Here is a 26086-nt window from a genome sequence, read left to right as displayed (position 1 = left end):
ATCTAAATATGTGTGCAACAAAAGTTCAACATTCACCTTCTGCTACCATTTCTGTCAAGCCGTCTACGCAGATAGTTTGACGCATACGTTCGATAAATCCAAGGTATGCACCACAAATTGGAAATGAATGGACTTCTGGTGACCAAAATGCAATGACGCAGTCGGTGTGTTCAAGGCGTTACTGATCTCAGATTTTTTATTAATCGATTTTAGAGGTGTATGAAAATGTGTTTTTTTGCAAAACACTATATATCCAATGTTTAGCTGGAATGGGATGTTCGTATCCTGTATATTTGATTGTGATATGTGGTTGTCTCACTTAGCTATCTTAAGATAAATGCACTGTCACGCTCGTTGAGTACAGGATTGGACCAAGGTGCAGCGTGGAATGCATACATGTTTATTCACGAAGTTAACACAGGACAAAACAACAAAAGCAACGTAACGTGAAGCTCACAATGGCTACACACAAACAAGCCAAACAAGATGCAAGATCCCACAACATAGGTAGGCAAAATGGCTGCCATGATTAGATAGTGAGAAAACACAACCATTTATTTGATAATTTCTTTAAACAATAGAAGTTCATTTACGAACATTTCTGAAAATGGATATATAGCGTTTTGGAATGAAACTCTTCCTCTGTTTCCCCATCTGAGCTCAGAGTAGATGAGAGACGTAATGTTTGTCTCTGTTGTGTTGAAGTCCAATCAAGCAGGAGAGACCAGCCTCCCCTGTACCCAGCTGTGTGTCCATGAAGAGTGACCAGTCTATGCAACTTCCTTTAATGTTTAGAGAGGGAGACTTTTCTACTGAACAAAGGTAAGAAGAACTCATGGGTCATGGTCAGTGAGTTAAACAACACTGTCTCTAGTCATTTCTCCTCTCTCATTTTCCCATTTATTTTTGATGTTTTTATAATCCATTGGTGAATCCTTTTTTCAATTTTCATAGTCCTAAAACAATATTAAACAAACACTACATTCCCTCCCTGTGTGTGTTAGTGCTTGTGTGTGTGTGTGTGTGTGTGTGTGTGTTAGTGCTCGTGTGTGTGTGTGTGTGTGTGTTAGTGCTCGTGTGTGTGTGTGTGTGTGTGTGTGTGTGTGTGTGTGTGTGTGTGTGTGTGTCTGTCAGTGAGTGTGTCTGTCAGTGTGTGTGTGTGTGTGTGTTAGTGCTTGTGTGTGTGTGTGTCTGTCTGTCTGTCTGTCTGTCTGTGTGTGTGTGTGTGTGTGTGTGTCTGTCAGTGAGTGTGTGTGCACTCCCTGGATGAGGAGATGTAATCTCTATCCTGATTGCCTAGTCACTTTTAACCCTACCTACATGTACATATTACCTCAACTACCAACACTGCTGCTACTCTGTTTATTATCTATCCTGATTGCCTAGTCACTTTTACCCCTACCTACATGTACATATTACCTCAACTACCTGGTACCCTGCACGCTGACTCAGTACTGGTACTCCTTATAGCCTCATTATTGTTATTTTAATGTGTTACTATTTCCTTTTTTTATTTAGCTAATTTTGTTACTTTTTAACTGCATTGTTGGGAAATGGCTCGTAAGTAAGCATTTCACGGTAAAGTGTACCCCTTTTGTATTCGGCGCATTTTACTTCTTTGACTTCTCAAACCCTAAACCCTAGCCTGGTCTGCTTAATATGAGTACCCAATAATAATTTTTTACATCCGCAGTTGTCACAAAGTGCTTATATAGAAACCCAGTCTAAAACCCCAAAAAGAGAAACCTAGAGAGGAACCAGGCTCTGAGGGGTGGAGGGAGAAACCTAGAGAGGAACCAGGCTCTGAAGGGTGGCCAGTCCTATTCTGGCTGTGGCGGGTGGAGATTATAAGAGTATATGGCCATTAAGGACAGATCGTTCTTCAAGATTTTAAAATGTTCATAGATGACCAGCAGGGTCAAATAATAATCACTGTGGTTATAGAGGGTGCAACACGTCAGCACCTCAGGAGTAAATGTCAGTTGGCTTTTCATAGCTGAGCATTCAGAGGTCGAGACAGCAGGTGTGGTAGGGAGAGAGAGAGAGGGTCGAAACAGCAGGTTCGGGACAAGGTCGCACGTCCGGTGAACAGGTCAGAGTTCCATATCCGCAGGCAGACCAGTAGAAACTGGATCAGAGCACGGCAAGGTATCACGTCCGGTGGAGCATGTATCGATACTGATAGGATCGAAAGAAGGGGAGCGCTGCTCTCGGATCAGTTTTCTCCATTAAAATCTTTCCTTAACATTATAATTATTTCACAATGCTGACCACGGATCAGCTTCTAGAAAGATATTACTACCTACGGCTGCAAATATTGAGGTAGTTTATTCTAAAAATGCACTAAATCACAGATTTGGCACATCATTGTTCACATGTTAGGCTACATATCATGAAATATATTGAGACAAATTACAGACAGTAGCCTACTAGTAGCAAAATAAAACTAAATATATTGAACATTGAATATATTTCAATATGATTGAAATAGGCCTATAGCCTGCTGTTTATATTTTAATGCAGTCATCTCAGTTTTCATTTGAAGCAAATTTGTGTACTTCCCTTGTTTGAATCAATTGCAAAGACATTGTCAACTTTGTATTTGTACTCAACTTTGTTCTGAATCTATCGGCATCACAGAGAGACGGATAAACCATGTGATTCTATGTTTAGCAGAGATCTTCTGTGGATAAAGTCACGCGGAAGGGCAAAAAAGCATCTAACGACTCACTCAGCTGTTCTACGAGTGGTCTGAGGCAGGTGTTAGATTACGAGCGTTTTCAAGTGCAACATTAATAACGATGGTTTTTTGAAACCGCTCAGAGATTTAACAATGCTCCTAGAAGATTCTAATGATGAACTTGGCCATAAAATGATTTTGGGAATCCGGACCCTGGAAAAAATACATCTGCTAAATGTCAAATGTAAATGTTTTACATACAGATCTCATATTACTGTATTGAATTACTTTTTTAAAATATTTAAATATTGATGTCACAAGTGTATCATTTGTACTTTATTAAAAATGTAGTTATTTGTTACATTTCATTTGTTACATTTAACTGTGTAAAATCTATCAGTACTACTTGTTTCTCTGAGAGTGAGGGAGGTACATAGCATTTTGCAAAAACAACATTTGTCTCTCTGAAATGAAGCCTTTAAGTGATCGATTTTAAACAAACACATGTCTGTCTTTGAGAACCCCCTGCCATGATTAGATAGTGAGAAAACACAACCATTTATTTGATAATTTCTTTAAACAATAGAAGTTAATTTACGAACATTTCTGAAAATGGATATATAGCGTTTTGGAATGAAACTCTTCCTCTGTTTCCCCATCTGAACTCAGAGTAGATGAGAGATGTAATGTTTGTCTCTGTTGTGTTGAAGTCCAATCAAGCAGGATAGACCAGCCTCCCCTGTACCCAGCTGTGTGTCCATGAAGAGTGACAAGTCTATGCAACTTCCTATACTGTTTAGAGAGGTAGACTTTTCTACTGAACAAAGGTAAGAAGAACTCATGGGTCATGGTCAGTGAGTTAAACAACACTGTCTCTAGTCATTTCTCCTCTCCCATTTTCCCATTTATTTTTGATGTTTTCATAATCCATTGGTGAATCATTTTTTCCATTTTCATAGTCCTAAAACAATATTAAACAAACACTACATTCCCTCCCTGTGTGTGTGTGTGTGTGTGTGTGTGTGTGTGTGTGTGTGTGTGTGTGTGTGTGTGTGTGTGTGTGTGTGTGTGTGTGTGTGTGTGTGTGTGTGTGTGTGTGTGTGTGTGTGTGTGTGTGTGTGCACTCCCTGGATGAGGAGATGTAATCTCATGTTTTGTCCACAGAAACCAACAGGAGAGATCAGAGTCAGAGATTCTCAGTGGTCAGTCTTCCCAGAGTCATCAAACAGACCTGGCCTCCATATTCAGTGTATGTGGTCCTGTTATGTTCATGTGTTTTTGTTTACCTCAAGTAAAGTTGATCTGTCAATCATTCATTAATGTGTTCATAAGAAAGCATTTCTTCTCTTGCTTAACTTATTTACTTTATTTATTTCAGTTGCTTGAAGAGAATATTATGACATTTGTAAAGAACGAGCTGAAGATGTTCAAGAGGATTCTTAGTCCAGAACTCCCAGAAGGCTTTGAGAGTCAGAAGCAGGATAAGGAAGTGGTGGATGCTGAAGATGAGAAGCAGGAGAGCAGTGCCAGAGAGGGGGCTCTGAAGATCACACTGCACGTCCTGAGGAAAATGAACCAGAAGGAGCTTGCTGACACACTGGAGAAAAGTAAGAGCTGTCTGCCTCATGTTGAATGCTGTTTTATAACAAACATTTAAACGTTTTTAGCTAAAGTACAGCCAAAGTAGCTGTGTAACTCAATGATATTGTAGCAGCCTTAACACAACACCTAGTGACCTCATCTTGTAGCAGCAGGGATGTGTTTTGTTGATTAATTTAGACAGAGGGAGACAACATTAATGATGCCATCAATAATACGAATAATAATAATAATAATAATGATAATCATAGAATCAGTCACTCCAGTGTGGAATGCATTATGAAAACATTTACACATTTATACTGTCAGTTAAGAGAATAAATGATTATAATTTACAACTTTATAACACAGTCTTACAATACTGTAGGCATTAAAACAGACGTAATATTAATATCCTCTGTGTTATTTCTTCATTCAGATGAGCTTGCTATGATTTGCCAACGTGAACTCAAATCTAATCTAAAGAAGAAGTTTCAATGTGTATTTGAGGGGATCGCTGAACAAGGAAACCCAACACTTCTCAATAAGATCTACACAGAGCTCTACATCACAGAGGGTGGAACAGGAGAGGTCAATAATGAACATGAGCTGAGACAGATTGAGACAACAACCAGGAAACAAGCAAGACCAGAGACTGCAATCAAATGTAACGACATCTTCAAACCCTTAACTGGACAAGACAAACTTATCAGAACTGTGCTGACAAAGGGAGTCTCTGGCATTGGAAAAACAGTCTCTGTGCAGAAGTTCATTCTAGACTGGGCTGAAGGAAAAGCAAATCAGGATGTCCAATTTGTATTTTCATTCCCTTTTCGGGAGCTGAATTTGATGAAAGGGGAAAAACACACTTTGATTGAACTTCTCAATCACTTCTCAATGGAAACCAAAGAATCAAGAATCTCCAACTACGACAAGTACAAAGTTCTGTTCATCTTTGATGGTCTGGATGAGTGCCGACTGCCCCTAGACTTCCAGAAGAACAAGATTTGTTGTGACGTCACAGAGTCAACCTCAGTGGATGTTCTGCTGACAAATCTCATCAAGGGAAATCTGCTTCCCTCTGCTCTCCTCTGGATAACTACCCGACCTGCAGCAGCCAATCAGATCCCTTCAGGGTGTGTTGACCAGGTGACAGAGGTACGAGGGTTCAATGACCCACAGAAGGAGGAGTACTTCAGGAAGAGATTCAGTGATGAGGACCTGGCCAGCAGAATCATCTCACACATAAAGACCTCAAGGAGCCTCCACATCATGTGCCACATTCCAGTCTTCTGTTGGATTTATGCAATAGTCCTTGAACACATGCTGAAACATAAGAGAGAAGAGATGCCCAAGACTCTGACTGAGATGTACACACACCTTGTGGAGTTTCATACCAAACAGAAGAATGAAAAGTATCTTGGGAATGAAGAGACAGGTCCACACTGGAATGAAGAGATCATTCTGTCACTGGGAAAACTGGCTTTTCAACAGCTTGTGAATGGCAATCTGATCTTCTGTGAAGAAGACCTGAAGGAGGCTGGCATTGATGTCAATGAAGCCTCAGTGTACTCAGGATTTTGCACACAGATCTTTAAAGAGGAATGTGTGCTTTACGAGGACAAGGTGTACTGCTTCGTGCATCTGAGCATTCAGGAGTTTCTGGCTGCTGTATATGTGTTCCTCTCATTCATCAACAACAATGAGAATCTAATGGCCGAACCGCAAGTTACTGAAGTTACTGTCTACAAGAGTGCTGTGGATAAAGCCTTACAAAGTGAGACAGGAAACCTGGACCTTTTCCTCCGCTTCCTTCTGGGCCTCTCACTGGAGTCCAATCAGAAGCACTTACGAGGTCTACTGACAAAGACAAGAAGCAGCTCACAGAGCCATGAAGAAACAGTCAAGTACATCAAGGAGAAGATCAGGGAGAATCCCTCTCCAGAGAGGTGCATCAATCTGTTCCACTGTCTGAATGAACTGAATGACCATTCTCTAGTGGAGGAGATCCAAAGCTTCCTGAGATCAGGAAGTCTCTCAGAAGCCAAACTGTCACCTGCACAGTGGTCAGCTCTGGTCTTTGTGTTGCTGACTTCAGAAAAGGAGCTGGATGTGTTTGACCCGAAGAAATACTCAAGATCAGAGGAAGGTCTTCTGAGGCTGTTGCCAGTGGTCAAAGCCTCCAGAGCTGCTCTGTGAGTACATAACATGACATTTAAGTACTAATCATCAGGAAGAAATATTCAGTTTAGAGAAATATATGTATTATAATTTGTATATCATATATCATATTAAATTGAAAAGCTTGCTGAATCAGTGCATTGGTGTTCACATTAGTATAACAATATGACCATGCAATTCTAGGAGACGAAAGATGAATCTACAGTGGGGGGAAAAAAGTATTTAGTCAGCCACCAATTGTGCAAGTTCTCCCACTTAAAAAGATGAGAGAGGCCTGTAATTTTCATCATAGGTACACGTCAACTATGACAGACAAAATGAGAAAAAAAAAATCCAGTAAATCACATTGTAGGATTTCTAATGAATTTATTTGCAAATTATGGTAGAAAATAAGTATTTGGTCAATAACAAAAGTTTCTCAATACTTTGTTATATACTCTTTGTTGGCAATGACACAGGTCAAACGTTTTCTGTAAGTCTTCACAAGGTTTTCACACACTGTTGCTGGTATTTTGGCCCATTCCTCCATGCAGATCTCCTCTAGAGCAGTGATGTTTTGGGGCTGTCGCTGGGCAACACAGACTTTCAACTCCCTCCAAAGATTTTCTATTGGGTTGAGATCTGGAGACTGGCTAGGCCACTCCAGGACCTTGAAATGCTTCTTACGAAGCCACTCCTTCGTTGCCCGGGCGGTGTGTTTGGGATCATTGTCATGCTGAAAGACCCAGCCACGTTTCATCTTCAATACCCTTGCTGATGGAAGGAGGTTTTCACTCAAAATCTCACAATACATGGCCCCATTAATTATTTCCTTTACACGGATCAGTCGTCCTGGTCCCTTTGCAGAAAAACAGCCCCAAAGCATGATGTTTCCACCCCCATGCTTCACAGTAGGTATGGTGTTCTTTGGATGCAACTCAGCATTCTTTGTCCTCCAAACACGACGAGTTGAGTTTTTACCAAAAAGTTCTATTTTGGTTTCATCTGACCATATGACATTCTCCCAATCCTCTTCTGGATCATCCAAATGCACTCTAGCAAACTTCAGACGGGCCTGGACATGTACTGGCTTAAGCAGGGGGACACGTCTGGCACTGCAGGATTTGAGTCCCTGGCGGCATGGTGTGTTACTGATGGTAGGCTTTGTTACTTTGGTCCCAGCTCTCTGCAGGTTATTCACTAGGTCCCCCCGTGTGGTTCTGGGATTTTTGCTCACCGTTCTTGTGAACCGTTCTTGTGATCCTTTTGACCCCACGGGGTGAGATCTTACGTTGAGCCCCAGATCGAGGGAGATTATCAGTGGTCTTGTATGTCTTCCATTTCCTAATAATTGCTCCCACAGTTGATTTCTTCAAACCAAGCTGCTTACCTATTGCAGATTCAGTCTTCCCAGCCTGGTGCAGGTCTACAATTTTGTTTCTGGTGTCATTTGACAGCTCTTTGGTCTTGGCCATAGTCGAGTTTGGAGTGTGACTGTTTGAGGTTGTGGACAGGTGTCTTTTATACTGATAACAAGTTCAAACAGGTGCCATTAATACAGGTAACGAGTGGAGGACAGAGGAGCCTCTTAAAGAAGAAGTTACAGGTCTGTGAGAGCCAGAAATCTTGCTTGTTTGTAGGTGACCAAATACTTATTTTCCACCATAATTTGCAAATAAAATCATTGAAAATCCTACAATGTGATTTTCTGGATTTTTTTTCTCAATTTGTCTGTCATAGTTGACGTGTACATATGATGAAAATTACAGGCCTCATCTTTTTAAGTGGGAGAACTTGCACAATTGGTGGCTGACTAAATACTTTTTTCCCCCACTGTATATTTTGTTTAAGAGAATAAACCAAATGCATCTGCCATTGTCCTTCTACACTACTGGTGTTAAATTAACAGTGTGTTTGTGAAATCATGATAATTTCTTTGTCAGGCTGTCATTCTGTGGACTCACAGAGGAAGGCTGTGCTTCTCTGGTCTCAGCTCTGAAGTCAAACCCCTCACACCTGAGAGAGCTGGATCTGAGTAACAATGTCCTGATGGATTCAGGAGTGAAGCTGCTCTCTGCTGTACTGGGGGATCCCCACTGTAAACTGGAGACTCTGAGGTCAGTATTCCTGTATTTGTATTTATTAAGGATCCCCATTTGCTGCTGCCAAGGCAGCAGCTACTCTTCCTGGGGTCCTGCAACATTAAGGCAGTTATGTACAATTTAAATATGACATGACATTATATTTCATAACACTTTACCCAATACATTTAGTGTGTTCCCTCAGGCCACTACTCCACTATCACATATTTACAATCCAACATCCATGTGTACGTGTGTGTAGAGTGAGTGTCTATATGTATGTGTGTATGTGCCTGTGTGTGTGTGTGTCTCATCACAGTCCCCGCTGTTCCACAAGGTGTATTTTTAACTATTTTTGAAATCTGATTCTACTGCTTGATTCAGTTACCTGATGTGGAATAGAGTTCCATGTAGTCATGGCTCTATGTAGTACTGTGCGCCTCCCATAGTCTGTTCTGGACTTGGGGACTGTGAAGAGACCTCTGGTGGCATGTCTTGTGGGGTATGCATGGGTGTCCAAGCTGTGTGCCAGTATTCCAAACAGACAGCTCGGTACATTTATTTTAATTTTTTAATTTTTTTAACTCTCACAAAAACAAGCAGTGATGATGTCAATCTCTCTTCCACTCTGAGCCAGGAGAGACTGACATGCATGTCATCACTGTTGGCTCTCCGTGTACTTTTAAGGGCCAGCCGTGCTGCCCTGTTCTTAACCAACTGCAATTTCCCCAAGTCCCTCTTTGTGGCACCTGACCACACCACTGAACAGTAGTCTAGGTGCGACAAAACTAGGGCCTGTAGGACCTGCCTTGTTGATAGTGTTGTTAAGAAGGCAGAGCAGCGCTTAATTATGGACATACTTCTCCCCATCTTAGCTACTGCTGTATCAAAATGCTTTGACCATGACAGTCTACAATCCAGGGTTACTCCAAGCAGTTTAGTCACCTCTACTTGCTCAATTTCCACATTATTCATTACGAGATGTAGTTGAGGTTTAGGGTTTAGTGAATGATTTGACCCAAATACAATGCTTTTAGTTTAGGAAATATTCGGGACTAACTTATTCCTTGCCACCCATTCTGAAACTGACTGCAACTCTTTGTTAAGTGTTGCAGTTATTTCAGTTGCTGTAGTAGCTGACGTGTATAGTGTTGAGTCATCCGCATACATAGACACACTGGCTTTACTCAAGGCCATTGGCATGTCATTAGTAAAGATTGAAACAAGTAAGGGGCCTAGACAGCTGCCCTGGGGAATTCCTGATTCTACCTGGATTATGTTTGAGAGGCTTCCGTTAAAGAACACCCTATGTGTTCTGATAGACAGGTAACTCTTTATCCACAATATAGTAAGGGGTGTAAAGCCATAACACATACATTTTTCCAGCAACAGACTACGATCGATAATGTCAAAAGCCGCATTGAAGTTTAACAAAACTTCCCCCACAATCTTTTTATCATCAATTTCTCTCAGCCAATAATCAGTCATTTGTGTAAGTGCTGTGCTTGTTGAATGTCCTTCTCTATAAGCATGCTGAAAGTTTGTTGTCAATTTGTTTACAGTAAAATAGCATTGTATCTGGTCAAACACCATTTTTTCCAATAGTTTACTAAGGATTGGTAACAGGCTGATTGGTCGGCTGTTTGAGCCAGTAAAGGGGGCTTTACTATTCTTAGGTAGTTGGTCAACAAGTGATAACTGTTCACCAGATCCACATGTGTTTACCAGGCACACATAGTCCACACCATATGTGTTTGGACAGTGAAGCGTAGTGTTTTAAATTTGGTGCTATGCTCCAGCATTTTGGATTTGAGATAGAATGTTTCATATTAGGCGACAGAACAGAATGTCACCTTTTATTTGAGGTTAATGGTGAGAGGTTAGTATGTTTTGTTGTAGCCTCTGTAACTTTCTCACTCATTATTATTCATGATTCATTCATGATCTTTCTCAATCATGGCATCATCAGGATTACTTTTAGTAGTGTTTAGAAACATGTTATCTACTCACTCAGAAAGAAAACTACTCAACGCCAAAGAATAGCATTGTGGTTTTAATATGATTTGACTCTTTGCAGGCTGTCAGGCTGTCTAGTCACAGAGGAAGGCTGTCCTTCTCTGGTCTCAGCTCTGAAGTCAAACCGCTCACACCTGAGAGAGCTGGACCTGAGTAACAATGACCTGAAGGATTCAGGAGTGAAGCTGCTCTCTGCTGGACTGGGGAATCCCCACTGTAAACTGGAGACTCTGAGGTCAGTATTCCTGTATCACTCAATGAACACACACACACTGGACACACACACACACTGGACAAACACAATGATTAATTGAGTAGTGTTTAGAAACATGTTATCTACTGTTAATAATGATACATTAATTCATTTATATACAGTACCAGTCAAACGTTTGGACACACCTACTCATTCAAGGGTTTTTCTTTATTTTTATTATTTTTTACATTGTAGAATAATAGTGAAGACATCAAAACTATGAAATAATAAATATGGAATCATGTAGTAACCAAAAAAGTGTTAAACAAATCAAAATATAGTTTATATTTGAAATTCTTCAAATAGCCACCCTTTGCCTTGATGACAGCTTTGCACACTCTTGGCATTCTCTCATCCAGCTTCACCTGGAATGCTTTTCCAACAGTCTTGAAGGAGTTCCCACATATGCTGAGCACTTGTTGGCTGCTTTTCCTTCACTTTGCCGTCCAACTCATCCTAAACCATCTCAATTGGGTTGAGGTCGGGTGATTATGGAGGCCAGGTCATCTGATGCAGCACTCAATCACTCTCCTTACACAGCCTGGAGGTGTGTTGGTTCATGTTGTCCTGTTGAAAAACAAATGATAGTCCCACTAAGCCCAAACCAGATGGGATGGCGTATCGCTGCAGAATGCTGTGGTAGCCATGCTGGTTAAGTGTGCCTTGAATTCAAAACAAATCAAAGACAGTGTCACAGGCAAAGCACCCCCACACTATAACACCTCCATGCTTTACGGTGGGAACTACACATGCGGAGATCATCCGTTCACCCACACCGCTTCTCACAAAGACACGGCGGTTGGAACCAAAAATCTCCAATTTGGACTCCAGACCAAAGGACAAATGTCCACCGGTGTTATGTCCATTGCTCGTGTTTGTTGGCCCAAGCAGGTCTCTTCTTCTTATTGGTGTCCTTTAGTAGTGATTTCTTTGCAGCAATTCGACCATGAAGGCCTGATTCACACAGTTCCCTCTGAACAGTTGATGTTGAGATGTGTCTGTGACTTGAATTCTGTGAAGCATTTATTTGGCCCGCAATTTCTGAGGCTGGTAACTCTTATATCCTCTGGAGCAGAGGTAACTTAGGAACTTCCATTCCTGTGGCGGTCCTCATGAGAGCCAGTTTCATCATAGTGCTTGATGTTTTTTGTGACTTTACTTGAAGAAACTTTCAAAGTTCTTGAAATGTTCTGTATTGACTGACCTTCATGTCTTAATGTAATGATGAACTGTCATTTCTCTTTTCTTATTTGAGCTGTTCTTGCCATAATGTGGACTTGGTCTTTTCCAAATAGGGCTATCTTCTGTATACCCCCCTACCTTGTCACAACACAACTGATTGGCTCAAACACATTAAGAAGGAAAGAAATTCCACAAATTAACTTTTAAGAAGGCACACCTGTTAATTGAAATGCATTCCAGGTGACTACCTCATGAAGCTGGTTGAGAGAATGCCAAGAGTGTGCAAAGCTGTCATCAAGGCCAAGGGTCTATTTGAAGAATCTGAAAGATAACATATATTTTGATTTGTTTAACACTTCTTTGGTTACTACATGATTCCATATTTGTTATTTCATAGTTTTGATGTCTTCACTATTATTCTAAAATAGTTTTAATAAATGTTTTAAAAACTTGAATGAGTTGGTGTGTTCAAACATTTTACTGGTAGTGTATATATACATATATGAATAGATATGGCAGGTTTCAGGACTCTGATGTATCTGAAAATGTTGAATAAATATACTGCCACTATTTTCACCACCAAAGAATAGCAGTGTGGTTTTAATATGATTTGACTATTTGCAGGCTGTCAGGCTGTCTAGTCACAGAGGAAGGCTGTGCTTCTCTGGTCTCAGCTCTGAAGTCAAACCCCTCACACCTGAGAGAGCTGGATCTGAGTAACAATGACCTGAAGGATTCAGGAGTGAAGCTGCTCTCTGCTGGACTGGGGAATCCCCACTGTAAACTGGAGACTCTGAGGTCAGTATTCCTGTAGTTGGTAAACAAGTGATAAGGTTTCTTCCTAGGTTTTGCCTTTCTAGGGAGTTTTTCCTAGCCACCGTGCTTCTACACCTGCATTACTAGCTGTTTGGGGTTTTAGGCTGGGTTTCTGTACAGCACTTCGAGATATTAGCTGATGTAAGAAGGGCTATATAAAATAAAATTGATTGATTGATTGAAATTGAAATTGATTGATAACTGTTCACCAGATCCACATGTGTTTACCAGGCACACATAGTCCACACCATATGTGTTTGGACAGTGAAGCTTAGTGTTTTTAATTGGGCGCTATGCTCCAGCATTTTGGATTTGAGATAGAATGTTTCATATTAGGCGACAGTATATAATGTCACCTTTTATTTGAGGATATTTTCAGACATATCTGTGTTACTGTTTAGAAATGAAAGCACTTTATGTATCTAGTTCTCCCATTTGAAAAAGTCGTAATAATTTGGACATATTCACTTATATTGTGTTAAAGTAGTCATAAGTTTAGTATTTGGTCCCATATTCCTTACCCACAGTGATTACATCAAGCCTGTGATTCTACAAACTTGTTGAATGCATTTGCAGTTTGTCTTGGTTGTGTTTTGGATGATGTTTTCCCCAATAGAAACTGAATGGTTAATAATGTCCTGTCATTTTGGAGTCACTTCACTTGTATTGTCAGGAAGAATAGAAGATGTTTCTGAACACTTCTGCATTCATGTGGATGCTACCATGATTATGAATAATCATGAATGAATCGTGAATGATGATGAATGAGAAAGTTACAGAGGAACAAGGATCATACCCCATCTGTTATTGGTAATGGTGAGAGGTTAGCTGTTTTGTTGTAGCCTCTGTAACTTTCTCACTCATTATTATTCATGATTCATTCATGATTTTTCTTAATCATGACATCATCAGGATTAATTTAGTAGTGTTTAGAAACATGTTATCTACTCACTTAGACAGAAGATTAATCCAGTCATCATCCACCATTCAGTTACTATTGGGCAAAACATAACCCAAAACACAACCAAAACAAACTGCAAATGCAACCAACGAGTTTGGGACCAAATACTAAACTTTGGACTACTTTAATACACTATATGTGAATTGGTCAGAATACTTATGACTTCTTCAAATGGGGGGACTAGATACATAAAGACTTTCATTTCTAAACGGTGAAACTGATATGTATGAAAATACCCTCAAATAAAAGGTGACATTATATACTGTCACCTCATATGAAACATTTGATCTCAAATCCAAAATGCTGGAGTACAGAGCCACATTTAAAATGTTAGCTTCACTGTCAAAATAGATATGGTGTGGACTGTATACGCAATACAATCTAAATCTGATACCTCACTGTCTATCTTTTGACTGATACTGCTTTTTAAACTGGTCTGGTCAGTCTACTCAAATATTTGTACTATAAATGTTTCTCTCTACAAGCAATATTATGATAATTTCTAATAATGATACATTCATTTATGAATAGATATGTCAGGTTTCAGGACACTGATATATCTGAACATGTTGAAACAATATACTGCCACTATTTTCACCACCAAAGAATAGCAGTGTGATTTTAATATGATTTGACTCTTTGCAGGCTGTCAGGCTGTCTAGTCACAGAGGAAGGCTGTGCTTCTCTGGTCTCAGCTCTGAAGTCAAACCCCTCACACCTGAGAGAGCTGGACCTGAGCTACAATCACCCAGGAGACTCAGGAGTCAGACTGCTCTATGCTGGACTGGAGGATCCACACTGCAGACTGGAGAAACTCAAGTATGTAGAGGGTTTATGTCAATGTTCATATCAGACATGTTGGAGTTATCAGGCTAGTTAAGACAAACATTCTGACCACCACTTGGACTAAGTTATATGCTGACTGTGTGTGTGTGTGTGTGTCCAGTGTGTGTGTGTGTGTGTGTCCAGTGTGTGTGTGTGTGTGTGAGAGTGTGTGAGTGTGTGTGTGTGTGTGTGTGTGTGTGTGTGTGAGTGTGTGAGTGTGTGAGTATGTGTGTGTGTGTGTGTGTGTGTGTGTGTGTGTGTGTGTGTGTGTGTGTGTGTGTGTGTGTGTGTGTGTGTGTGTGTGTGTGTGTGTGTGTGTGTGTGTGTGTGTGTGTGTGTGTGAGTTCATGTGTATCCCTCAATGACTGTCTGTTCTTCTGCTTACCGCTACAGTGTGGAACATGGTGGAGAGAACACAATGAAACCTGGACTTAGAAAATGTGAGTGTTGACTGCTGTGAAGAATATGACTAAGAATACGTTTTAATTCAAGTGAAGTCAAAGTCAAAGACCACCATCATTACTTACTTGGTCATATTAAATATCAGCTGTAGTTCTACAGAAGCACAAATCAGGGACACCAAAGTTTACAAAGAGTTGCTTTGACAATGTGTGTGTGTGTGTGTGTGTGTGTGGCGTGTTCCTGTTAAAATAGAAATGTGTGTGTGTGTTCATGAAGGTGTGTGTGTGTCCAGTGTGTGTGTGTTCATGATGTGTGTGTGTGTGTGTGTTTGTTCAGGACGTGTGGCCAGTGTGTGTGTGTGTGTGTGTGTGTGTGTAATTAAAGGGAATAAGTGTGTTTTATATTACCATACAGTATAACATATGATCATTCAACAAGTCTCAAGTTACCTTAACTTCTCCTTTTGATACCTAGAAACATCTACATTAAATGAATTAGTGAAAAGTGAGATAACATTCTAATGTGAATGATGATGATTTCTAATATTGTGTCTGGTTTCATCCATCAGATGTCTGTGATCTCACACTGGACCTAAACACAGTAAACAGACGCCTCTCTCTGTCTGAGGAGAACAGAAAGGTGACATGTAAGATAGAGGAGCAGCCGTATCCTGATCACCCAGAGAGATTTGAGATCTGGAGACAGGTGCTGTGTAGAGAGGGTCTGACTGGGCGCTGTTACTGGGAGGTAGAGTGGAGTGGGAGATGGGTTGATATAGGAGTGACATATAAAGGAATCAGCAGGAAAGGAAGGGATGGTGACTGTAGGATTGGATGTAATGACAAGTCCTGGAGTCTGACATGCTTTGACGACAGTTACTCTGCTTGTCACAATAATAAGTCCACTACCATAAAGGTCCCCTCCTCCAGCCCCCACAGAGTAGGAGTGTATCTGGACTGGCCAGCCGGCACTCTGTCCTTCTACAGAGTCTCCTCTGACACACTGACCCACCTGAACACATTCTACACCACATTCACTGAGCCCCTCTATCCAGGGTTTAGAGTTCAGGTTGACTCCTCAGTGTCCCTGTGAATAATAACCATGGTAACACTGACACACACACACACACTGGAGACACACACACACACACACACACACACACAAACACACTGGGAACAAACACACAGTGAACATACACTGGAAACACACAAACCCACACACACACACGCACACTAGACACATACTGAACACACACACACTGGACACACACACACACACACACACTGGACACACACTGAACACACACACACGCTGGACACACACACACACTGGACACACACACTGAACACTCACACAAACACTGGACACACACACACACACACACACACACACTGGACACACACACACACTGGACACACACACACACACTGGACACACACACTGAACACACACACTGGACACACACACTGGACACACACACACACATACTGAACACACACACACGCACTGAACACAAACACACACTGGGGACACACACACACTGGACACACACACACACACACACACACACACACACACACACACACTGGACACACACACACACTGAACAAACACCCACTGGACACACCCACACACATACTGGACACAAACACACACACACACACACACACACACACACACACACACACTGGACACATACACACTGAACACACACACACACACACACATACACACACACACACTGGACACACACACACACTGAACACACACACACTGGACACACACACACACTGAACACAAACACACTGAACACACACACACACTGGGGACACACACACACTGAACACACACACACACACACACACACACACACACACACTGGACACACACACACATACTGGACACACACACAAACTGGACAGACACACACACTGAACAAACACCCACTGGACACACACACACACATACTGGACACACACACACACACACACACTGGACACACACACACACACACACTGGACACACACACACACACACACTGGACACACACACACTGGACACATACACACTGAACACACACACACACACACACACACACACACTAGACACTCACACATACTGGACACACACACACACACACACTGGACACAAACACACTGGACACACACACACACACACACTGGACACACACACACTGGACACACACACTGGACACACACACAAACAGTGGACACACACACACACACACTGGACACACACACTGGACACATGTCCACGTTCTGGATTTTGATGAAAGGAAATCCCATATAGCCTACTGGACAGGACTTTGTTATGGCATCTTCTGTTTGGGTGTCTCAGGTCAGGTCTGAGCCATGATCAGAATGTGTCTCTGTGTCTATTTCCAGCCCTGCCATTTCTACCTGTCCTGATCTAGTGTTTCACCCCTGACCTCCTCACACCGTCTCACTGTCCATGTCTGCTTTTAGCTCCCACCTCTACTTCACTGTGTTATAATGGACCTTATGCTTGTTATGTCACCTCTGTAACCAGTTATCAAACATACTGACCTTTCTGACCCTATCCCATGGCCCTACTTTCTACAACTGAACATTTAAATTCCTCTATGAGTTTTTTTTTGTATCCATTTACTTATGTATGTATTTGTTGTATATTGGGGTTGTGCCGCAGAGCATCATGGGGGTTTGTATGTGTTGAGATGATCACATTCCGGATAAATGGTTGAACTGATTCCTGTCTCCCGTCTCATCATTATTGAATTGTTATACAGACGTGGTTATGAAACCCACGAGACATAACAAAAGATTGGTGATGAGTAAGTCTGAATCTACAGGAACTATTCTGTCTGGAAGAAGTGGGTTTTTACAACTGTTTAAAACTGTTATTTTCTGTGGTCCAGTCTAGGCTATTGTTAGCACAGTGTATTGATAGCAGAGGCAAGTGCTTAGTCCAGCTAGCTAAGAAAGAGAGTTAACCAGTAGTGTAAAGTAGTTAAGTAAAAATACTTTAACGTACTACTTAAGTCGTTTTTTGGGGTATCTGTACTTGACTTTACTATTTAAATTTTTGACAACTTTTACTTTTACTTCACTACATTCATAAAGAAAATAATGTACTTTTTACTCCATACATTTTCCCTGACACCCAAAAGTACTCGTTACATTTTGAATGCTTAGCAGGACAGAAAATGGTCCAATTCACACATTTATCAAGAGAACATCCCTGGTCATCCCTACTGCCTCTGATCTGGTGGACTCACTAAACACAAATGCTTTGTTTGTAAATTTCTGAATGTTGGAGTGTGCCTCTGGCTGAACGTACATTTTAAAAACAAGAACATCGTCTGGTACATACAGTGAATAAAGGAAAGGACATTTATTCAACTGTGAAGACAAACCTTTTAATTAAAACTGCTAAATGAGCGAACTTAGGAGGAAACGTCAGTGAGTGAAGTGAATGAAGATCACGTGACTGAGGAAAATATTGCTGTGGTTGAGGACAATATTGAAGTGAGTGACAATCAGGAGCTTATTGAGAAACGAAAAATGATTGGAATTGTTGGAAACATTGGACAGTTTGATGAAAGTATAGAGCAGTGGAGCTCATATACAGAACGGTTTGAATATTTTGTTCTTGTAAATGACATTCATGAGGACAACATTGTGCCTACATGTTTTAGTGTAATGGGGCCAAAGACATTTAATTTACTAGGCAGCCTGCTACAGCCAAACAGAACAGGTAATAAGACGTATGGGGATATTGTGGAGATACTTAAAGGACATTTTTCACCAGAACAACTAGTTAATGCTGAAAGGTTCAGGTTCCACAGGAGACATCAGGAAGAGGGAGAATCAGTAACAATGTTTGCTGCTGCATTAAAGAAACGACCAGAACACTGAGTTTAATGCTGTTCTAAATGACATCATTAGAGACAGACTAGTATGTGGGCTACGGAGTGAAGCTACACAAAAGAGACTGTTGACTGAAAGTCATCTGACCTTGGCAAAGGACATTGAAATCAGTGTGTCCATGGAACTAGCTGCTAAAGAGGCTCACCGGTTGAGTTCATCAGGAACTTAGTGGGTTCATCTAACAATCCTAATCATCAGCTGGTACATTTTAATCTCTTACACAGGGTATACCTTCCACCTAGAAAACATCATTTAATAGAAATCACAACTGCTCCTCTGTGTGATCTATGTAATCAAGGTGCCTTGGGCTCATTTAGTCATATGTACTGGGAGTGACCAGGGGACATGTTTTGGAAAGAGGTATCCTCATACCTTGTTCCCCCAAACTGTTATTACTGAATGATAATTCACCGCTGTCATTACAGCAAAGACGTATAATGTTGTCAGGTTGGACAGCAGCTAAAAAGATGTTGGAACTAAGATGGCAACCACCACACCTCATTGGATCAGCACTTTTATAGATATCATTTATTTAGAACGATCCACTGCTAGGATCCATGGGGCTAGCCAAACAACAATTGCAGCTGAAACCATAAAATAACTCCTGTAGTGGGTTTGGAAGTAAGCATTTCACTGCAATGTCTGCACCTGTTGTATTCGGCGCATGTGACCAATAAAATTTGATTTGATTTGATTTGATTTGATTTACCCAACAGATTGACCGTTAATTATCATTTTTGTGCAAATGTGTACCTTGATTTAGTATTTAATTTAATGGAGATCAGGATAGGTTTGTTGGGGTGGTCCCAGGAAGGGTTGGAGGGTGGGTAGGGGTGGTCCCAGGAGGGGTTGGAGGGTGGGTTGGGGTGGTCCCAGGAGGGGTTGGAGGGTGGGTAGGGGTGGTCCCAGGAGGGGTTGGAGGGTGGGTAGGGGTGGTCCCAGGAGGGGTTGGAGGGTGGGTTGGGGTGGTCCCAGGAGGGGTTGGAGGGTGGGTAGGGGTGGTCCCAGGAGGGGTTGGAGGGTGGGTTGGGGTGGTCCCAGGAGGGGTTGGAGGGTGGGTGGGGTGGTCCCAGGAGGGGTTGGAGGGTGGGTAGGGGTGGTCCCAGGAGGGGTTGGAGGGTGGGTAGGGGTGGTCCCAGGAAGGGTTGGAGGGTGGGTTGGGGTGGTCCCAGGAGGGGTTGGAGGGTGGGTAGGGGTGGTCCCAGGAGGGGTTGGAGGGTGGGTTGGGGTGGTCCCAGGAGGGGTTGGAGGGTGGGTAGAGGTGGTCCCAGGAGGGGTTGGAGGGTGGGTTGGGGTGGTCCCAGGAGGGGTTGGAGGGTGGGTAGGGGTGGTCCCAGGAGGGGTTGGAGGGTGGGCTGGGGTGGTCCCAGGAGGGGTTGGAGGGTGGGTTGGGGTGGTCCCAGGAGGGGTTGGAGGGTGGGTAGGGGTGGTCCCAGGAGGGGTTGGAGGGTGGGCTGGGGTGGTCCCAGGAGGGGTTGGAGGGTGGGCTGATGCAGCTGAGGTGGGTGATTGTATATGTGGTTTATTATAATTGTATTTATCAGCAATAACTAGTTTCCATAATATACTGATACATATTTTAACAATATTGTGTCTCTAGCTGTATAACCATTCCTGCTGTGATTTGTTCTTGTCTGCTTTGAAAATAAATAAAAAAGTTTATCATAAAAAAAGGAAAAGTGCCCAGTTTCAACTGAAAATCAGAGACCAGGAAATCAAGTCACATGCCTCACAGGTCCTCAACTGGCAGCTTCATTAAATAGCACCCGCAAAACACCAGTCTCAATGTCAACAGTGAAGAGGCAACTCCGGGATGCTGACCTTCTAGGCAGAGTTGCAAAGAAAAAGCCATATCTCAAACTGGCCAATAAAAAGAAAAGATTAAGATGGGCAAAAGAACACAGACACTGGACTTTTTCTTTGCAACTCTGCCTAGAAGGACAGCATCCCAGAGTCGCCTCTTCACTGTTGACATTGATTCTGGTGTTTTGTGGGTGCTATTTAATGAAGCTGCCAGTTGAGGACCTGTGAGGCGTCTGTTTCTCAAACTAGACACTCTAATGTATTTGTCCTCTTGCTCAGTTGTACACCGGGGCCTCCCACTCCTCTTTCTATTCTGGTTAGAGCCAGTTTGCGCTGTTCTGTTTAGGGAGTAGTACACAGATCTTCAGTTTGTTGGCAATTTCTCGCATGGAATAGCCTTAATTTCTCAGAACAAGAATAGACTGAAGAGTTTCAGAAGAAAGTTATTTGTTTCTGGCCATTTTGAGGCTGTAATCGAACCCACAATTGCTGATGCTCCAGATACTCAACTAGTCTCAAGAAGGCCAGTTTTATTACTTCTTTAATCAGCACAACAGTTTTCAGCTGTGCTAACATAATTGCAAAAGGGTTTTCTAATGATCAATTAGTCTTTTAAAATGACACACTTGGATTAGCAAACACAACGTGCCATTGGAACACAGGACTGATGGTTGCTGATAATGGGCCTCTGTACGCCTATGTAGATATTCCATTAAAAATCAGCCGTTTCCAGCTACAATAGCAATTTACAACATTAACCATGTCTACACTGTATTTCTGATCAATTTGATGTTATTTTAATGGATCAAAAAATTGCTTTTCTTTCGAAAACAAGGACATTTCTAAGAGACCCCAAACTTTTGAACGGCAGTGCATATTGTTGAGAAAATTGAAATTTGGAAATAGAGCTGCACCTCTTGAATTTTGAGAGTTATTTGATAAAGGTAAGTGTCATAGAACCTGCAGAATATGCTCTTTCAGATACAGTACTATATAGAAATCTAAATATTTTACCTGCATGTGACTCTGGATTTGATAAAGAGATGCTCCTTTCCCTGCATCTTTACGTTCTGTTTCAGCTCAGCCGTCTCCCCACCCTGATAATAAAGTGTTTTATCTGTATCTTCCACTAGATGGCAGTAAACACCTGCTGTAGCTAAACTTTACAATCGTATGTGTCCAGTTTCTTGGTCCTGGTGACTCCTGGGCCCTTATTCATAAAGGCAGTGTGTCTCAGAGTAGGAGTGTTGATCTAGGATCAGGTCCCCCCCTGTCCATCTAATCTGTTTCATTATGATCTAAAAGTCAAAACTGATCCTAGATCAGGACTCCTACTCTTTATGAATACTGTCACAGGTGACTCCTCAAGATGAGGCTCATGATTTATAAGTTATATTCTTCAAGAATCAATTAATATCATTAATTGAACTGCTTTGACATGAACAGATCTGTGAGGTCTTAACTTAAAGGTACTATATATACCTTATGGTTATTTTAATGGGGTTGAACATCCATCCCATCAGATTGGGTAACGGATTTTAGGAGTTCGGAAAAATACTGACTGACCTCACCCTCTCTGACCTCTCACCCTGCTGAAACACACTCAAGTAAAGACCACATAGCTACAGTTATACGCTTGTCTGGTTTTACCCACTTTTACAGCCAATGTATGGACTGGCATCCATATGAATCAGTGGAATATACTGACTAGTTAACCACCTCCCAATAAGGGTTCATCAAATCTATTTTATTGGTCACATACACATATTTAGCAGATGCTATGGAGGGTGTAGCAAAATGCTTGTGTTCCTAGCTCAGTGCAGTAATATCTAACAATACACAACAATACACACAGATCTAAGACGTAAAACAATGTAATGAAGAAATATAGAATTATTAGGAGGACATCAAGCATACAGCACTAAACAGACAGACATCTCAGGACATCAACAACTCCTGGGGGGCATATCAACATTCTACATGGACTTCCTCTCCTTGTCTCCTCTCCTTGTCTCCTATCCTTGTCTCCTCTCATTGTCTCCTCTCCTTGTCTCCTCTCCTTGTCTCCTCTCCTTGTCTCCTCTCCTTGTCTCCTCTCCTTGTCTCCTTCCCTTCATCTCAACTACATGAGAGAACTGGACAGGTGAAAGCAATGTTTCCACACGTAGTACTATCTTAAGGGGCCAAGACAAATGTGCTGTAAGACGTTGGTACCCAGGTGATAATGTGTCTCTCTCCTCACTGGTTGAATGATGTCAATGGATGAATGGGCGATAGGAACGGATAATGGGGCACGTTACTTTACAATTACATTTGAATGAACTGAACGATGAGGAGGATGAAGAGGGTGAATTTAATTTAGAACAATGGTGTGATGATGATGAAGACTTGTGGGTGGTCTAATTATTTTATTATGAAAGGCTGGAAAGGGTATGTAATCTCCCCTCAGAGAGAATCAAATCAGACCCTGAGTACAACGTACAACATCTGTAGTTAACAATGGCAAGCCCAACCAAACGAACGGACGCTGACAGCATTGCAGATGTTACCGAATTTAGATGAGCTGGAGTCTAATGGAGGATTGGATATTAAGCCCAACCAAACGAACGGACGCTGACAGCATTGCAGATGTTACCGAATTTAGATGAGCTGGAGTCGAATGGAGGATTGGATATTAAGCCCAACCAAACGAACGGACGCTAACAGCATTGCAGATGTTACAGAATTTAGATGAGCTGGAGTCGAATGGAGGATTGGATATTTTAGCCCAACCAAACGAACGGACGCTGACAGCATTGCAGATGTTACCGAATTTAGATGAGCTGGAGTCGAATGGAGGATTGGATATTAAGCCTGACAAAGCGGGTAAAAAAATAATTGTGGCCCCGCTCTTCACGGCTGAGATAGAAAAACAAAAAAAGTTAATTTCCTGCAATTCTACACATTTTGCCATGTGGCGTAGAGAAAATATTGCAGTTTTAAAGCAAGTATTCTGCAGTTCTACATATTTTGCATTGGGGTGGAGAGAAAATGTAGCAATTTTATAACCAATTTCATGCAATTCTACTCATTTTGCCATGGGGCAGAGAGACATTTTTGCAGTTTTAAAGCAAATGTCCTGCAATTTTACCCATTTTGACAAGATTTCTTGAGTTATCTTAATAAAATGGACAAATAGTACTATTGCCGCTTTTTTCACATTTTTCAAGCGAAGGTCTTTTAAGGTCTTTTTAAGGGAGTACACAAGAACACTCGTTGGGTTTGGCTGCAGAGTTCAGCGCCAGCCGAACTGAAGCATTATTCATGAGATTGATTCATGAGTTAAAACACGGGTAAGGCCACAATACAGGGTCCCATACAATCAATAAATTACTCTTGTTTTCAAATCTTTTCATGGATATCTTTTCACCGATATTTATTTATGTAATTCATCCTTTCCAATTGTTTCTGCACTATTTATCAAGCTTTGGCACTCATGTTTACAGCAAATAATATGACTGTGAGCCTTGCGGGTTGATATAATTCTCTTTACGTTTTACTTTGTAAAAAGAAGCTGTTACTGGACTGTATTATTTACTATGACTCTATTACTAATCAAATCTATAAATACAATTCATCAAATGTATTACATTGTCATGTTTTTATTGTATGGGAAACGAAAAAGTATGCTACACTACTATATTACTACAATAGTACTCTACTATACTACTACACTACTATATTACTATAATAGTACTATACTATACTACTACACTACTATATTACTATAATAGTACTCTACTATACTACTACACTACTATATTACTACAATAGTACTCTACTGTACTATTACACTACTATATTACTATAATAGTACTCTACTATACTACTACACTACTATATTACTACAATAGTACTCTACTATACTACTACACTACTATATTACTACAATAGTACTCTACTATACTACTACACTAATATATTACTATACCGCTATATTACTATACTGCTATACTACTATACTACTATACTACTACACTACTATATTAACACAATATCACTCTACTATACTACTGTATTACTATATTACTACAATAGTACTCTACTATACTACTACACTACTATATTACTACAATAGTACTCTACTATACTACTACACTACTATATTACTACAATAGTACTCCACTATACTACTACACTACTATATTACTACAATAGTACTCTACTATACTACTACACTACTATATTACTACAATAGTACTCTACTATACTACTACGCCACTATATTACTACAATAGTACTATACTATACTACTACACTACTATATTACTACAATAGTACTCTACTATACTACTACACTACTATATTACTACAATAGTACAATACTATACTACGACACTACGATATTACTATACTGCTATATTACTATACTGCTATACTACTATACTGCTATACCACTATACTACTATAATACTATACTACTATACTACTACACTACTATATTACTACAATAGTACTCTACTATACTACTACACTACTATATTACTACAATAGTACTCTACTATACTACTGCACTACTATATTACTACAATAGTACTCTACTATACTACTACACTAATATATTACTACAATAGTACTCTACTATACTACTACACTACTATATTACTACAATATTACTATACTATACTACCACACTACTATATTACTACAATAGCACTATACTATACTACTACACTAATATACTGCTATACAACTATACAACTATACTACTATACTACTATACTACTATACTACTACACTACTATATTACTACAATAGTACTCTACTATACCACTACACTACTATATTACTACAATATTACTCTACTATACTACTACACTACTATATTACTACAATAGTACTATACTATACTACTACACTAATATATTACTATACTGCTATACTACTATACTACTACACTGTTATACTACTATACTACTATACTACTCCACTACTCCACTACTATACTACTCCATTACTCCACTAATATACTACTCCACTACTCCACTACTATACTACTCCACTACTATACTACTCCACTACTCCACTACTATACTACTCCACTACTCCACTACTATACTACTCCACTACTCCACTACTATAATACTATACTACTATACTACTCCACTACTCCACTCCTATACTACACCACTACTATACTACTACACTACTATACTACTCCACTACTATACTACTCCACTACTACACTACTCCACTACTATACTAATCCACTACTCCACTACTCCACTACTATACTAATCCACTACTCCACTACTCCACTACTATACTACTCCACTACTCCACTACTATACTACTCCACTACTCCACTACTATACTACTCCACTACTACACTACTCCACTTCTACACTACTCCACTACTAC

General features: G+C 40.8%; 2 protein-coding genes across 2 annotated transcripts in view; both read left to right on the top strand.

Moving 5' to 3' along the window:
- Positions 1 to 689: 689 nt before the first annotated feature.
- Positions 690 to 26086, top strand: part of LOC311134810 (NLR family CARD domain-containing protein 3-like) — a gene marked incomplete at its 3' end in the record, with an annotated part of 48258 nt that continues 22861 nt past the window's right edge. Inside the window, exons 1-2 of the mRNA XM_084168592.1 lie at positions 690 to 822; positions 3391 to 3507. Of these exons, the coding sequence (XP_084024718.1) occupies positions 755 to 822; positions 3391 to 3507 (185 nt within the window). The 5' untranslated portion in view covers positions 690 to 754. The remainder of the gene's footprint in view (positions 823 to 3390; positions 3508 to 26086) is intronic.
- On the top strand, positions 9776 to 17634 carry LOC311134786 (stonustoxin subunit beta-like; the record flags this gene model as incomplete). The annotated part of the gene is made up of 4 exons (XM_084168571.1): positions 9776 to 9825; positions 14373 to 14546; positions 14946 to 14992; positions 15523 to 17634. 4 exons carry the CDS (start codon positions 9776 to 9778, stop codon positions 16044 to 16046), a joined length of 795 nt encoding a protein of 264 aa, XP_084024697.1. The 3' UTR covers positions 16047 to 17634.

Source organism: Coregonus lavaretus (genome assembly GCF_964263955.1).
Source record: "Coregonus lavaretus genome assembly, chromosome: 9".
NCBI classification, from domain to species: domain Eukaryota; kingdom Metazoa; phylum Chordata; class Actinopteri; order Salmoniformes; family Salmonidae; genus Coregonus; species Coregonus lavaretus.
This window is presented reverse-complemented; position numbering and strand designations above follow the sequence as displayed.